General features: G+C 45.9%; 1 protein-coding gene across 1 annotated transcript; it reads left to right on the forward strand.

The window, feature by feature from the left end:
* Nucleotides 1–1799: 1799 nt before the first annotated feature.
* LOC107280619 (growth-regulating factor 2) lies at nucleotides 1800–3860 on the forward strand. Its single transcript, XM_066309770.1, is given in 3 exon segments — nucleotides 1800–1916; nucleotides 3113–3219; nucleotides 3221–3860. Coding segments are annotated over 3 exon segments (864 nt in total).
* The last annotated feature ends 14318 nt before the right edge of the window (nucleotides 3861–18178 follow it).

Genomic DNA, 18178 nt, shown 5'->3' on the forward strand with positions numbered 1-18178 from the left:
GCGAAGCGACGGGAGCCAGAATCGCTTCGGCTTCGCTGAAACATGCCTGACGATGGACTAAAATTCATTTTCTGAATTGGGATATTCAGCTGTCTAACTTAATATAGGCCCATGATCCATGAATTAAAATTATACAATACATAGTATATATATACTATATGTGTATAGGGGGCCCTAGATTTTGGGGGCCTCGGGCGGCCGCACGGCCTGACCCCCCCCTCCCTGGGCCAGCCCTGGTTAGATTGGTCGCTAAAAAGTGGGCGAACCTATCCATCTCATTTGGAGACGAGGTGGGATGGGTTGGATCCATCCCTGTTTTTTGGAATGGGATGATCCTATTTTCTGTTTGGTTGAAGAGATGGAACGAACCCTGTTTTTTTTGTTTGGTTTGAAGGATATGATGGGTTGGAATGATCCTATGCCTTGTTTGGATGGAGGGATGAAGGTGGGATGCCTGGATAGAGTTACCTACTCATATTAGTTGGTGAGGTTACCTCTCAGAGTGTACACATTGTAAAATAACATTTAGACATGAAAATTACACTATTTGAAAATTAAATACCGTTAATATCGCTACATTTTTAATCAGTATACATCTGTATCAATCCATTCATAGAAAATAACACATGGCCATCATCTTCTGTCAAGAAATTTACTAAAAAAATAACACATTCTTGAACTAATTATACTACAACATTCTTGAAAAAAAAACAAAAAATGCAATTATATTCGTTCTATCATACCTTGAACCCATGCAACTTAGTCTTCTACACGTCTCGATATATACTGCTGTCGGTTCAATTGCTACTGACTAATTGACTTCATCCATACTTACTGATAATACTATGATAGCGATCAAGCGCTTCGGAGATGAGAATTGACAAATATCAGTCTCTCTGATCAATACCAATTATTGGATAGAGAAATTTATAGAAGGATAGCAGAGTAGCGACCGGCAAGAGAAGAGGCATCACCAACTCCCTGCTCGTGCGCTCCCACCGCCGCCTTGCCCCTGCTTGCGCCGCCGGCTCGCCCTTGCTCACGCGTTCCCGCCACCGCCTCATCCCTGCTCGCGCCGCCGGCTCGCCCCTGCTCCCGTTGCTGCCTTGCACGCTGGCCGCCGATTCGCCCCTGCTCCCGCCGCTAACCCTAGAACGCAGTCGTGAGGAGGAGCTGAAAAGAGCGAAGGGAAAAAAAAGGGATGCGGTGAAAACCGGGGTGGGCCGTGAGGGTTACCGCGCCTCACGCGCGTGCGGAGGTGGGATGAATCCGTCCGCCAGTTTTTGGCGGATGAGTTGGTCCCGAATATTGAAGGAATATTATCTTTTGGAATCATTCTATCCCATTTAGTCTCTCAACCAAACACATATAAAAATAGGATGATCCCATCCTATTCCGTGATATCCCTTCAACCAAACACATACTAAGATATCGATCATTCCATCCCTCATGTCAAACGAATAGATATAACGATCCCGTTCTTAAGTCTAACCCATCCCTTCTTATCCCCTTAGGTAGTGTTTGGTTTGGGGACGAAGTGGGATGGGTCAGACCTATCCTAGTTTTGTGGGATGGGATAGTTCCAGTTGTTTGTTTGGTTTATGGTATGGGATGGTTATAGTTTTTTGTTTGGTAGAAGGGATTGAGGTGGGATGGGATGGACGGATTTGTACTCACCGTTAGTGCCGTCTAGGGGCGGAGGCACTCGGCGGCGCCCGGATCTGAGAGGACCGGCGGCGGCGCTTGCGAAGGTGGCGGCGGCGGTCGTAGACGAGGCAGAGGTGGCGGAGTTTGTGGAGATGGCGGTCGCGGTGCTCGTGGAGGTGGCGGCAGTCATGGACGAAGCGGAGGAGGCGCCGGGCGCGGAGGCGAGGCGGCGGCTGGATCTGAGTGGAGCGGCGGCGGTGCTAGCGGAGGTGGCGGTCGCGAATGAGCGGCGGCACTCGTGGAGGCGGCGGCGGCGGCCGTGGAGGCGAGGCGGCGCTCGTGGACGCGCGGAGGTGGTGGTCGCGGGCAAGCGGCGGCGCTCATGGAGGCGGCGGCGGTCGCGGACGAGGCAGAGGCGGCGGCGCTCAAGGAGGCGGCGGCGGCGGAGAAGGACGTGCGGAGGTGGCGGCGGGTGTGGACGAGGCGGCGACGCTCGTGGGCGCCCGGCGGAGCTCGCGAAGGTGGTGGATGGCGCGGTGACGCCGTCGCTCGTCCCAGGTGGGACGAGTTTGTCCGCCAGTTTTTGGCGGATCGGTTGGACCCGGATCTGAGAGGAATATTCCTCTCCAGGGACCAACCCATCCCACCCACCCCTAAACCAAACACCCCTAAAAGTGGGTTCGTCCCATCCCATCCCATCTCATCCTTGCAACCAAACACTACCTTATATCGTCGGTGGCAAGAGACGTAAAAGAAAGAGATGGGTTCGAGGCCGTGGACAGCGAGGAGACGCCAAGTAGCTGCTGGGCATCAGGACAAAGCAGAGGAAGTCTACAGCGATGGGAGGCCCAAATTGGACTTTTGCCAAGCCCAATAATAGTCTAAGAACTTGCTGGGCTCGTTGAGGCCTCATAATTTTTTTGAAGGGAAAAGTACACCGAAGGTCCCTCAACTTGTCTTCGAGTTACAAAATCATCCCCCAACCACAAAACCAGATATCTGACGTCCCTTAACTAATAAAAACCGGTCACAATAGATCCTTCGGTGGTTTTGACCCTGGTTTTTGTCTATGTGGCGACTGAGTCAGCGTGGGACCCACGTGTCAGGATGCCACGTCATCTCTCTTTCCCCTATTCTCTCCCTTCCTCAGATGGGGCCCACTTGTCAGGTGTCTCTTCTACCTCCTTCCCTGCGCCTACACAGAGAGGAGAGGGAAAGGTAGGAAAGGAGGGCGCGGCTCCAGCGGCTCGGTGGCAGCGGCCGGCCGGCGGTGGGGAGGACGTCGTTGGGCCGAGGAGGTCCGACGGCCGGCCGGACCAGCGGCCTGCGACTCCCGCCGAGCCCGTTCGGGCTGCCCATCCTGGGCCACCTCCACCTGCTCACGCCGCTGCCGCACCAGGCACTCCACCGCCTCGCCGCGCTCCACGGCCCGCTCCTCTACCTCCGCCTCGGTTCCATCGGCTAGGACGGCAAGAACCTTTCAAGAAAGCCTGTGGAAATGGCGCCCTCCGCCGCCGCCGCCGTCTACCGGCCGTCCGCGCTCTCCATCTCGCCGCCGGCGCACGACGACGCGCTACAGCGGCGGCGGCGGTGGCGGAGCTCCTCTCCAGCTCCACCTCGACTCCTTCCATGCCTCGACGTCGCCGCCGCCGTCCTACCACAGGTACGCGCACACCAGCACGCCGCTCTTCCCAGCGTCCGGCGGCTATGGCTGGTTGTCGTCCAAGGAGCATTGCCTCACCCTCGGCGGCGCAGCCGACCTGAGCTTGGACAAACCGGCGGACCACCACCACCACGACACCACGTCGGCGACGACGACGGAGAAGCCCCTGTGGCGATTCTTGGACGAGTGGCCGCGCAGCGACGACGGGAGGACGCCGTGGGACGGCACGCAGCTCTCCATCTCCATCCCCACCGCCGCCGCCTCGTCCCCCGATCTCGCCATCGCCGGCGCCGCGTCGCGCTACCACAACAACGGTACGTGCGTTGCATTGCATCCATGGCTCCATTGCACGACCGATGTTTCACTCACCACTGAGGCACTGATCGATCGATTCTCGTTTTTCTTGTTTCATGATCGATCAACCGACCAGGCGACCGTCTGCGGACGAACGAGTGTTGATCCGGCGAGTTTGGTTGCTGCATTCCTGAGACGCGATGGCACAAGCAGACGAGTAGCAGTATCATCGATCAGATCAAATGCATTGGCTTGATAATATTTGTAGTAGCATGCATCATGTCTTTAATGTAATCTTAAATGGTTTGTTCGTCAGTGACGCATGGCGCCGTCGGCCAATACGGCGAGGACGCATGGCGCCGCCTCACCTCCATCCCATCTCGAGTCTCGACGCCGCCTCACCTCCAGGATGGGCAGCCCGAACGGGCTCGGCGGGAGGCGCTGGCCGCTGGTCCGGCCGGCCGTCGGACCTCCTCGCCCCGACGGCGTCCTCCCCACCGCCGGCCGGCCGCTGCCGCCGAGCCGCTGGAGCCACGTACTCCTTCCCTTCCTCTCCCTCTCCTCTCTGTGTTGGCGCAGGGAAGGAGGTAGAAGAGACACCTGACAAGTGGGCCCCATCTAAGGAAGGGAGAGAAGAGGGGAAAAAGAGATGATGTGGCATTCTGGCATGTGGGTCCCACGCTAACTTAGCAGTCACGTAGGCTAAAATCATGGTCAAAACCACTAAAGATCCTATTATGACCGGTTTTGATTAGTTAAAGGACGTCGGATATCTGGTTTTACTGTTGGGCGACGATTTTGTAACTCGATGACAAGTTGAGGACCTTCGTTGTACTTTTTCCTTTTTTTGAATTTGCAAACGGTCCAATCCCTGCTTGTACGGCGTTGCCGCCGCCGCCGACGCAATTCTTCTCCGACTACAGTAGGTAGCAGCGTTCCCGACTCCGATGCCGTTTCGGATTTTCATCCTCTTTAAAATCAATCCGGCGCGAGAAGGAGAGGAGATCGATCATCCATGGCGTGGACGAGCTTGGAGGGCAAGCATTTCCTGGACTCCTCCTTGGTTCTCCCACCCCACGGCCACCACCATGCCCCCTCCTCCGACGACGCTCACCGGAGCTCCGCGCTGGTCGACCTGATGGCCTTCATCGCCGACCGCCGCAACGCCACCACCGCGCGCTGCGCCATGCGCAGCGGCCTGGAGCTCCAGGTCACCCTCTGCGTCGACGCGCCGCCGCCGCGCGTCTCCTACTTCTGCGTCTGGTGCCCCGGCGAGCGCCCCACGGAGCTCGCCACCGAGCCCTGCATCGTCGCCGCCGAGGCCGACCTCGTCGTCTTCGCCGCCGTGCGCGGCAACGCCAGAGACATCCTCAACCTCGACAAAACCGACGTCTTCATCTACCAGGCCGCCGGCGCGCCGTCTATCCGGCGACTTGGGGACCTCGAGCCCCATTTCAGTGCGGTATACAACATCGGACTGCTCCGCCACAGCGTCGCCCACCCCGGCGGCGGCGACGGCGAGCACGGCCACTACTACATCGTCACTCTCCACCCGGGATACACATCGTCCTGGGAGTATGTCCTCTACGTGTTCGACTCCAAGACCGGAAGCTGGAGCGACAGGACGCTGTCGCTGGGCCCGGAGCACCGGCACAGCCAGTTCAACTGCTCCCCATCCAAGGTGGTCGTGCTCGGCAATGGCGGCCTGATGGCGTTCGTCGACCTCTGGCGCGGCATCATCGTCGTCGACGTTCTTGACCGCGGCGTTCCTCCACGTTTCATCCTGCTCCCGCGGGCGCTCAGGTCCAGGAGGATCCTCCGCATGGACGCCAGCATTGTCCGTGACGTCGTCGTCGTCGACGGCCGCGTCAAGGTCGCCGACTGTTTCTAGTTCAAGAACCACCAGCAGCAGCAACAACAACCAGACGTCATCAATGGCGGTGCCACGTCAAACGTCGCCTCTCGTCTCCGTAAGGTCTCCATGTGGAGTAGGATGGCTACTTGGGAGGAGGACGACGATTGGCGAAGAGACCACATATTCAGTGTACCTGACATTATAGTTGATGAGGATTATGCGTCACATCTCGAGTTGCTACGACCCGAGCTGCAGATAGACGACGCGACGGGCCGGCCAACGTTGCGAGGGCTTCACATCACTCGGCCCGCGATAAGCCTGAACGATGATGATAAGGTCAATTTCATGGCGAAGGTCGATCCATGGGACAAAAGGGGATGGGTGATCGCCGTCGACATGAGGAGCAAGAAGCTGGAAGATGTAGGCATTTTTCGTGCCGAAAGGGTCATTGGTGTTGACTTATCATATACCCTCTGTAGAATCTCCAAGTATTTCAGTACCTCTACAGGTAATTTTTTTATTTAGCTGCACAACTTTGTGATTACATCTACAGATTCATCGCATGCTCTACTTTATAAATTGATAGTAAATACACCTGCATATTAGCTAGGATTGTTAAAATTCAATGTATCTTGGAAGGGAAAAAAGCCACCGTGTTTTTAGTGGGTAACTGGATACTCGTTTGATCAACTATTTTAAGCACAATAAAGGTTGATGTAGAATTTTTGGTGCTGCTGTTATTATCTTGCTAGATTACTAGCTGAGAACTTCATTAGTCTGAGGTTAAGAAGATATAAATAATCTGATTAATTAGGACATTTCAACCTCGGTAAACTTATTATTTGCATAGGGTATGGATGCAGCAGGTTAACATATTGCGAAACAAATGGGATGTGCAACAGATACCAAGTTAGATGCTAGAACATGCGGGATTTCAAACTGTGTTTAGTGACAGAATATGTTTCCCTATGCCACAACGAAATAGCTACCATATTTAGATTAGCGTTTCTTAAAAAATAAACTGGTGGAAAGGAAAACAGCAACAAGGTCTGATTGCGTTCTAGGACAGGATATTGATTGATAAAGTAGGTACCTGAATTATTATGTCTATTAATTATCCACTTATTATTTTTTGCACCGGATCTTGTTCAATGTTCATGAAACATTTTGTTGGGGGCACAGGTAAAAGTACGGCTGGACACCTGAAACGACAAGGGCAATTCTGTACGGAGTATCCTCACAATAGGCAAGCTGGAAGAACAGACGATGGAACAAGTATGGACGTCGAAGATATAGATGATAATATGGATGAGGACTAGATAGTACGTTTGGTGCCAATCCATGACAAACCAGTGTTACTGATCACCATGCAAGAAGGAGAGAATGAGAAATGACGAGCGAGAGGTTGGGGAGCTGATTTAGCATCTGCGGCAGCACTCGGGAATCCATCTCGAATAGAATCAAGAAGCAGACGAATCGATTGAGCTTAGCAGCGCCATTTCGTTGTTGGGGAACCAAGCTTGCACTGCTTGCTTAACTCGTTTAAAAGGAGGACCGAACAAAATCCAATTCAATAGGATATATCATCTTCAGTTCTCAGCCTTTTAAACGCTATTGTAGTGACGTAAATCGGGATGGCGAGGGTGGGAAATATATCCTATGGACACAAGCTTTCCGTCCACACTTCATGCACACCAACTAGTAAATATCATGAAAATTCTAGAAAAAAAAAATCTGACATAGACTCTTAATAGTATTACATATGTGCACAAAGTCTTATATTCAAATTCATTATAGTATTACACATGTCTATAAAGTCTTATATTCAAATTTATTATATTTTATCTGTAAAAAAAAGAAAAATATGATAGTTTTAAGAGTAAAATCTGTTATAATATTGTCCTTTTTTTTAGGATTGAAATATAATGAATTTGAATATGGGATTTCAAAGATATGTGTCATATTATTTAAAGTATGTGTTCAATTTTTTTGAGAATTTTCTATGATATTTACTACTAGTTGGTGTGTACGGAAAACTTGTGTGTATATGATATGTTTCCGTGATGGTGAGCATGTTTGGGTTGTAAGATTCGTGAAGGAAGCGTGTGGTCTTGTACTATTACGACAGGTTGGATGGACCGGCGACATGGTGAGTCAATGACGACTTAGAAATTTGGCTGAATTTCCTCTTGTCAATGTGAGAAGTCTGGGTACTTGGGTTGGTATGAAATTGCCAGAAGCAATTGGGTCCCTGATCGCAAATCATAACTGGTTAGCTCCACAGAATTGCAGCCGGTTGAGCTAGTTTTGTAGGCATGTAACCGTTGTATCGTACTCCCTCCGTTTCACATTGTAAGTCATTTTATCATTTCTCACATTCATATAGATGTTAATGAATCTAGACATCTATATATATTTAGATTCATCAACATCTATATGAATGTGGGAAATGCTAGAATGACTTACATTGTGAAACGGAGGGAGTATCTTTTTTTAAGATAATAATGGATAAAACCCGACCTTTACATCAAAGTGATACTCCCACTATCCAATAACCATCCCATAAGCAAAGAGCATCAAGATCATCAATCGTTCTAAAATTAATTCTTATCGATCAAGGTGCTTTGTCACAGTTCTAAAAAAAAAGGTGCTTTGTCACTTCGTACCTAACAGAAATTAATTCACACTTTAAGGCTGTGTTCTTTTGGAGGGGTTGGGAACCCCTCCCCTCCTCACGGAAAACAAAGCGATAGATTACCACGTAATTAATTAAGTATTAGCTATAAAAAACTTGAAAAATAGATCAATATGTTTTTTAAGCAACTTTCGTATATAAACTTTTTGCAAAAAACACACCGTTTAGCAGTTTGAAATGCGTGCGCGCGGAATACGATGGAGAGGGGTTGGGAACCCTGTGTTCCGAACAGACCCAAGAGTTGTATAGATTCAACCAATAGAAATTAATTTTGATTGGTGGCATCCATACACTTGTATGCAGCTCTTTGCATAAATAAACAAAGATATATTTTGTTAGATGATGATTATTTTGAGAAAACCATAAAAAAATATGTGATGATTAAACTGGGATGGATAGAATATCATATTTATAGTATCTGTGGAGACTAGTTTGTTAAGAATAATTTTTTTATTCAGATTTGTTAAGAGAATTTTAACTCATATGGAAGAGAAGTACGGGGATCCTTCGCACAAAAATTTATTTATGAAAGAAAGGTTTGATCTCATACACCAAAGGAGGATTTCGTGCACGTTTCAGCAGGTTTTGAAAGATCTATGCCCTAGAGTTGCCTTGTAAAGGGAGATTGGAATATCAATGACCCTAAGAGTGCGGTGATTGTTTTGGTGATTAATGACAACCCATTGTTGGAACTAACTATTTCAATGAGTTGGTGAAATTAGGTTAAGTTCCAACATCGAGTTAAAAGATTGAAGCTAGAAGATGGACATTCTACCTTGATGATGAGCAAGTGAAGACATTGATGATGCGGGGTATGAAATGACAATCTATGGCAAAGCGGTGAAGAGCAAGCAAGGCTCGGCTAGAAGATGGACATTATACCTTGATGAGGAGTAAGTAAAGACATTGATGATGTGGGGTATGAAGTGGCTGTCTATGGCAAAATGGTGAAGGGCAAGCAAGGCTTGGCTATAATGGACCATGCGAGGGTGAAGGGCAAGCAAGAGGCTTGGCACCGATGGACCGAATCCGGTGGTGAAGGGCGAGTGAAGGCTTTGTCATGATGGACCGTGCGAGGCCATTTGAAACTAGAGTAATCCGTATCAACTATAAGAAGACCGCAAGATGGAATGCCGAAGATCAAGAGGATGCGGTTCTTCGATGAACATCAAGTCAAAAAGCCAAAGTGGGCATTGATCAAGGCAAAGGTATAATTGATTTGGGACTAATGTTCTTAACGAGTTGTAGATGAGAATAATCCCAATGGTGAAATGGCGTTGCGTTGGCAACCCTCAAGGTGAAGCAAGAAGATGGCAAGAAGTCATTCCTAGTAGTATAGCTTTTCTATTTGTATTTGAGTATAGAAATACCGTACTATTAAGAGGGATGCAACATTAATATGTTTGTTTATGTCTCGGTGCTCAAAGTGACCTATGCAAGTGCTACCTTGAGAGAAACCAAAGTCTTAACCTAACCATGAGTGATTTTCGACCTTGTTTTTGGTTGGGTTGGGTAGCCCTCTCAATAAGCTTTCCATAGAGCCCAAGTTTACCGAAAACGGACTCCGGAGCAAGGAGTTATGACCTTTTTGTGAAGTGCTGTCAGGGTAGCTCGGAAGTTTGGGCCCTGAGCCAGGAAGTTCCAACCCGATCTCTCTATTTGGGCGAGGAGGGTACCAGGAAGTTCCGGGTCTCGAGGTAGGAAGACCCGGAACTTCCGGGCCCTATTATGTGAGTAACGGCTAGTTTTTTGGGGCTTGGGTTTTTAAGCCCCTCCACCCTCTCCTTTGTTGGCTGCTGACTTTGGGCTAGAATAGACCTATCCAAAGCCAAATAGCCCCCTACCAAACCTCCTACCTTAGTGGTAGATCTTTGTGAGTGTGATTTGGGAAGAGATTTGAGAGATTGAGAGGTGGCAAAGTTGAGAGCTTGAGATATCCACTCCATCCTTTGAGCACTTGAGTTCATAGCAAGAAAATCATCGTTTGTGTTTATTACTCTAGGAGGTTAAGCCTTCTAGACGGCTAGGAGTTGCCCGGTGAGCTCCCAAGCTTGTGGTGAGTCACGGGAAGTTTTTGAGGGTGTTATTCCACCTCCAAAAGGAAATGGAATACCCGGTGAGTGGATTCCGAGCTGAGGTTTAGGAGGTCGTCTTGGTAGAGCAAGTCTCACTTGTGGTGTTATCTTGGTGTTCAAGTTGGGGATCTTAGTGGTCACTTGAAACCAAAGAGAAGTACCTAGGGGTGTTGGCTCGAAGACCAGAGACCTCTTCCTAGGCCTTTGCTTGGTGAGGCAAAGGGTTAATCAAGACCCGACTCTTTGGAGCTCCTCAACGGAGACGTAGGATTCTCGGTAGAGAATCCGAACTTCGGGAAACAAATCGTTTGTCTCCTCTCACTCTCTTTACCTTTGTGATTGTGATGCTTATCCCCTTATTTGTCTAGTTGTGCTATTATGTCTCCCCTTGTATGATCGTTGTTGCTATCTTGCGTAGTTTCATGTGTATTACTCTTGTTTAATACATGTTGCATCTTTCTATGGTTTAGGCTTCCTTGTGAATCAATTTACTTGTTGTCCCCGGAACTTCCTAGGAAGAACCCTGGAAGTTCCGAGCAGCTTTCTTTGCTCAGCATAAAAAGCTGCCAGGAAGTTTCGGGCCTTTTGCCAGGAAGTTCCGGGCCCAGATTTTAACCGCTGCAATTTGAAGTAAATTTCAGGAACGTATATTCACCCCCCCTCTAGGCGACATAAAGGTCCTTTTAGATTTTACAACCAGCAGGTATACTACGTACATTAAAGAAAAAAAAAAGAAGAATTGAAGTTTCTAGGAATGGGCAGCATTGCACCATCAATTCTGACATCATCACCTGTTAGTGATATGCCCTATAGGCAATCATAGAGATGATTGTATCACATACTATGTTTACATATTTATCTGACTTTGTTCCTTGAAATAGATAACTCATTATTGATAATGAATATGTGATTCTTTCATGAGACTCTTTATGTTGTGTGTTGCTATTTCTAAAGGATCCCTGATCAAATATCATACGTGGAACAAATATGTTTAGATGATTAGCACATGTATTAATTGATCATCATGTCTCATGGATCATGGTATAGAGATACCAGATTAATAATGTGGACACATGTTAGTGAACATGTTGTTGGATAGACCCAACATGAGACACTACAAGAGCCATATGTGTTATGTCATCAGTGATCTCATTTAGTGTTGGTGTTGAATCCTTATACCTGAGATTATCATGGTTCCCAACATGTGTAGTAGCTTATTCAGGGACTGCTAAACGCTACTCCATAATTGGGTAGTTATAAAAGTAGTTTTCGGGTATGCTATAAAACATGTAGTGGGATATGAATAATCAAGATGGGATTTGCCCTCCTTTGGAGAAATATCTCTAGGCCCCTCGATGTTGTAGATTATGGAAGTGCATGGCCATGCCAAAGGTGATTGAGGAGTCAATTACAAGTTATATAATCTATCAACAGGTTCAAGTGAATGATTGAACTATTAGAGGATGGCACATATCTAGCCTTGAGCTTAATCGATATCGTGAGGCAAAGGGGTTCATACAAGTATACACTAGAGGTTCAGCCGATATGATCTTTATGTATGCCCGGTGGGTTAATACGTTCTGCTAGGGGCCGCTGTTGACGCGTGGATCGAAAAGGAGTTTTCGGGTTACAGCTGAGTGTACATGAATCTACAGGGTCGCACGCTTAATGGGCCAGAATAAGGGGATTGGATGGAGATCCTGAGCTTAATTCGGATAGGGATCCGAATAGGAGTCCTATGGGCCTTGGAGGCCCAAGTGATGGATCCTATATATTTGTGAGGGGTGTGACCAGCGGAGGTATTGCATCACGTGAGAAACCCTAGCCGTCACTCCCCTCCCCAAGTAAAACCCTAGCCGCGCGCGGGTGCTAGCACATCTGCGCGTGACGCTCCGTCCCTGTACGTGTAGATACCGGTAGAGGCGCCGCTGGTTTGCAGTGCTGATCGGCGTGGGAATACGGCGAGGAGAACGCACGAGGAGGAGAAGGTCGAGTCGGTACGATCGACTACTTCCTCTACATCGACGCGCGCTACTTCGCGAGAATTCCTTCGACTTCTTAGCGCCTTCTTCCGCTGTGCAGCGCGTCGAGTGGTAATGATCTATGATCTAATACTTGCATGGTTCCTGGTTTACGCGATAGAAAATTTTGATTTATGCTATCGTAGCCTACGCGTATCCCAACAGTGGTATCAGAGCTGCCTTGTATAGTTTATGATCTAGATTATTGCATATAGTTGATATGCGGGTGTAGTAGATGAGATCTATTATGTTGTATATGAGTTCTTAGATGATCGGAACATGAGATGAACCGATAGTCGCATGGGTTGTAGATCATGGCAGCTCCTGCACCATCCAGTTTTAACTTGCGGTCTATTCTTGAGAAAGAGAAGTTGATTGTAACAAACTTCATGGATTGGTATCACAACCTGAGAATTGTTCTCAGGCAAGAGCACAAAGAGTTTGTGCTTACAGAGCCTTTTCCAGCTGACTTGCCCAACAATGCTCTTGTTGCTCAACATAGGGAGCATGAAAAGTGATGCAATGATTATCTTGATATAAATTGTCTCATGCTTGCTACTATGTCCCTGAGCTTCAAAGGCAATATGAGGCATTGGATGCTCATACGATAATCATGGGACTACGTAACATGTTTGAGGACCAAGCAAGAGCTGAGAGGTTTAATACCTCAAAGTCCTTGTTTGCGTGCAGGCTTGCAGAAGGTAATCCAGTGAGCCTACATGTGATTAAAATGATTGGTTACACCGAGAGTCTAGATAAGCTTGGTTTTCCCCTTAGTCGAGAGTTGGCTACTGATTTGATTCTCCAGTCACTCCCTCCCAGCTTTGAGCCGTTCATAATGAATTTCAATATGAACAACATGAACAAGACCTTGGCAGAATTGCATGGGATGCTAAAGACTGCCGAGGAAAGCATTAAAAAAAACTCCAACCATGTGATGGTTATGCATAAGCGCAATCCCAACAACAAGAAGAGTGGTCAAAAGAGAAAGCTATACTCTGATGAGATCACGAGTACTAGCAACTCTAAGACCAAGGTTCAAAAGACAGGGCCCGCTAAGGATGCAGAGTGCTTCTTTTGCAAAGAGACAGTTTATTGGAAGAGAAACTGTAAGAAATACCTAGAGCAGCTCAAGCAGAAGCAGCAGTATAGAAATAGTTCCACCTCAGGTATTAATGTTATAGAAATTAATCTTGCTACTTCCTCTACTGATTCTTGGGTATTTGATACCGGGTCAGTTGCTCACATATGCAAATCGTTGCAGTGGCTGAAAAGAAGTAGGAGCTTAGCAAGAGGCAAAGTGGACATTTGCGTGGGCAATGGAGCAAGAGTTGCTGCTGTTGCGGTCGGCACTATGCCATTATCTTTACCATCAGGATTAGTTTTGGAGTTAAATAATTGTTATTTCATTCCAACTTTGTGTAAGAACGTTATCTCTGCTTCTTGATTGCAAGCAGAGGGTTATGGTTTTAGATCGTTGGACAATGGTTGTTCAGTCTATTATAATGATATTTACTATTTCCATGCACCCATGATGAATCGTTTATACATTGTGAATCTTGATGGATGTTCAGTCTATAACATTAATGCAAAAAGGCAATGTCCTAAAGATTTAAATCCCACTTTTATTTTCCATTGTCGCTTGGGTCATATAAATGAGAAACGTATGGAGAAGCTTCATAGAGATGAACTTCTACACTTTTTTGATTTTGAATCATTTGAGACATGCGAATCTTGTTTACTTGGCAAAATAACAAAGGCACCTTTCACGGGTCAAAGTGAAAGCGCAAGTGAACTATTGGGACTAGTACATACTGATGTATGTGGACCAATGAGCTCAACTGCCTAAGGTGGTTTTGGGTACTTTATTACCTTTGCTGATGACTTTAGTAGTATGGTTATGTCTACTTAATGAGGCATAAGTCTAAGTCCTTTGAAAAGTTGAAGGAATTTCAGAATGAGGTACAAAATCATTTGGGCAAGACAATCAAGTATCTACGATCTGATCGTGGTGGAGAATACTTGAGCCTTGAATTTGGCAATCATCTAAAGGAGTGTGGAATTGTTCCACAACTCACTCCGTCAGGAACGCCTTAGTGGAATGGGGTGTCTGAACGGAGGTATCGTACATTCTTGGACATGGTGCGATCAATGATGAGCCAAACTGATCTGCTGCTAAGCTTTTGGGGTTACGCTCCAGAGACAGCTGCGTTCACACTAAACAGGGTTCCCATCAAAATCAGTGGATAAGACACCATATGAGATATGGACAGGGAAGCATCCTAGTTTGTCTTTCCTAAAGATTTGGGGCTGTGAGGTCTATGTAAAACGTTTGCAATCGGACAAACTCACAACTAAATCAGATAAATGCTTCTTTGTGGGGTATCCCAAGGAAACGAAAGGATATTATTTTTATAATCGGAAAGAGGGCAAAGTGTTTGTCGCCCGACATAGTGTTTTCTTGGAAAAAGAGTTTATTTCAAGAAAGGATAGTGGGAGCATGGTACGACTTGAAGAAATTCAGGAAACACCAGAAAACACTTCAACGTCCACACAACCACAATAAGCTGAGCAAGATGTTGTTCAACATGTTGAACAAGTTGTTGTTGAACCAGTTGTGGAAGCACCGGCTTCACGAAGGTCCGAAAGGATACGGCGTACACCTGCAAGGTATGCGTTGTTAACTACAGGACAACGTGATATATTGTTGTTAGACAACGATGAACCTACTACCTATGAGGAAGCAATGGTGGGACCAGACTCTGAGAAATGGCTTGGAGCCATGAAATCTGAAATAGAATCCATGCATGTCAATTAAGTTTGGAACTTGGTTGATTCACCTGATGATGTAAAAGCCATTGAGTGCAAATGGGTCTTTAAGAAAAAGATAGATGTAGATGGAAATGTTCACATCTACAAGGCACGATTGGTGGCGAAAGGTTTCAGACAAATTCAAGGTGTTGATTATGATGAAACTTTCTCGCCAGTCGCCATACTAAAATCTATTCGGATTGTTTTAGCGATTGCTGCCTATTTCGACTATGAGATATGGCAAATGGATGTCAAAACAGCTTTCCTCAATGGAAATCTCGATGAGGATGTGTACACGACACAACCCAAGGGATTTGTTGATCCACAATCAGCTAAAAAGATATGCAAATTGCAGAAATCCATTTATGGGTTCAAGCAAGCATCTCGGAGTTGGAATATTCGTTTTGATGAAGTAGTCAAGGCGTTGTGCTTTGTCAAAAACGAAGAAGAGCCTTGTTTATATTAGTGGGAGTGCACTGGTGTTTCTAATCCTATATGTAGATGACATATTATTGATTGGGAATGATATTTCTATGCTTGAATCCGTTAAGACATCGTTGAAAAATAGTTTTTCAATGAAGGACTTAGGGAAAGCAGCATATATTCTGGGCATAAGGATCTATAGAGATAGATCAAAGAGGCTAATTGGATTAAGCCAAAGTACATACATTGACAAGGTGTTAAAGAGGTTCAACATGCAAGGTTTCTTACCGATGTCACATGGCATTAATCTTCGCAATAATCAGTGTGCTCAAATGACTGATGAGCGAAACAAGATGAGTGTGATTCCATATGCTTCGGCAATTGGATCCATCATGTATGCCATGTAATGTACATGTCCAGATGTTTCATATGCACTTAGTGCAACAAGCCGATACCAATCAGATCCAGGTGAGTCACTGGATAGCTGTAAAGAATATCCTGAAGTACTTGAGAAGAACTAAGGATATGTTCCTAGTTTATGGAGGACAGGAAGAGCTCGTTGTAAATGGTTACACTGACGCAAGCTTCCAAACCGACAAAGATGATTTTAGATCACAATCTGGATTTGTGTTCTGCCTGAATGGAGGCGCTGTGAGTTGGAAGAGTTCCAAGCAAAATACAGTCGCTGATTCTACAACAGAAGCCGAATACATTGCCGCTTCTGAAGCAGCAAAGGAGGTTGTTTGGATAAAGAAATTTGTTTCTCAACTAGGTGTGATGACTAGTACTTCTAGACCTATGGACCTCTATTGTGATAATAGTGGTGCCATTGCGCAAGCCAAGGAGCCTAGATCGCATCAAAAGTCCAAACACATTTTACGGCGGTATCACCTCATTCGCGAGATAGTGGGTAGAGGAGATGTGAAGATATGCAAAATACATACGGATTTGAATGTTGCAGATCCGTTGACAAAGCCACTCCCTCAGCCTAAGCATGAGGCACACACTAGGGCAATGGGTATAAGATACGTTCATGATTGACTCTAGTGCAAGTGGGAGACTGTTAGTGATATGCCCTAGAGGCAATCACAGAGATGATTGTATCACATACTATGTTTACATATTTATCTGACTTTGTTCCTTGAAATAGATAACTCATTATTGGTTAATGATTATGTGATTCTTTCATGAGACTCTTTATGTTGTGTGTTGCTATTTCTAAAGGATCCCTGATCAAATATCATATGTGGAACAAATATGTGTAGATGATCAGCACATGTATTAATTGATGATCATGTCTCATTGGTCATGGTATAGAGATACCAGATTAATAATGTAGACACATGTTAGTGAACATGTTGTTGGATAGATCCAACATGAGACACTGCAAGAGTCATATGTGTTGTGCCATCAGTGATCTCATTTAGTGTTGGTGTTGAATCCTTAGACCTGAGAATATCATGGTTCCCAACATGTGTATTAGCTTACTTAGGGACTGCTAAACGCTACTCCATAATTGGGTAGTTATAAAAGTAATTTTCGGGTATGCTATGAAACATGTAGTGGGATATGAATAATCAAAATGGGATTTGCCCCTCCTATGGAGAGATATCTCTGGACCCCTCGATGTTGTAGATTATGGAAGTGCATGGCCATGCCAAAGGTGATTGAAGAGTCAATCACAAGTTATATAATCTATCAACAGGTTCGAGTGAATGATTGAGCTATTAGAGGATAGCACATATCTAGCCTTGAGCTTAATCGATATCGTGAGGCAAAGGGGTTCATACAAGTATATACTAGAGGTTCAGCCGATATGATCTTTATGTATGCTCGGTGGGTCAATACGTTCTGCTAGGGGCCACTGTTGACGCGTGGACTGAAAAGTAGTTTTCGGGTTACAACCGAGTGTACATGAACCTACAGGGTCACACGCTTAATGGGCCGGAATAAGGGGATTGGATGGAGATCCAATATGAGCTTAATTCGGATAGGGATCCGAATAGGAGTCCTACGGGTCTTGGAGGCCCGAGTGATGGATCCTATATTTTCGTGAGGGGTGTGACCGGCGGAGGTATTGCATCACGTGAGAAACCCTAGCCGTCACTCCCCTCCCCAAGTAAAACCCTAGCCGCGCGCGGGTGCTAGCACATCTGCGCGTGACATTCCGTCACTGTACGTGTGGATACCGGTAGAGGCTAGCGGCGGATCTAGGATTTAGTATATGGGTGGTTCGACCCAAATTTTTTTCAACACAATAAATCTAAGTATCTAACTATGCTAATATACAATGTAAATATATATAATATAATAAACCAAAAGTATACCATGATATATTAATAAAGCATCTTAAAACATATAAAATTAGTAATTAAATAAATTTTGATTTAAATAAGGTTATGTCTATAAGAGTTTTAAGAAGGTTACCATACTTCTGCCACAACTGGGGAAGAAGGAAATTTAGAAGCACTCTTTTGTTGCGTGTTTTTGAAAAATAGATGCAATATCTTCATCTTTCTTTATGTTTCAACAATCAGCAATCTACAATACAATATAATAATTTAATATCATAATACACAAGAGTTAAAAATTTTAAAACTGATAATTGAAAAAGATACACAACTAAGAAACCTAGAATTGTCGCACTCTAGCACAACACATGCGTGACACGTGAGGCGGTAGGTTGCTGGCTGC

The sequence above is a fragment of the Oryza sativa genome, chromosome 4 (assembly GCF_034140825.1).
Source record: "Oryza sativa Japonica Group chromosome 4, ASM3414082v1".
In the NCBI taxonomy this organism is placed as follows: domain Eukaryota; kingdom Viridiplantae; phylum Streptophyta; class Magnoliopsida; order Poales; family Poaceae; genus Oryza; species Oryza sativa.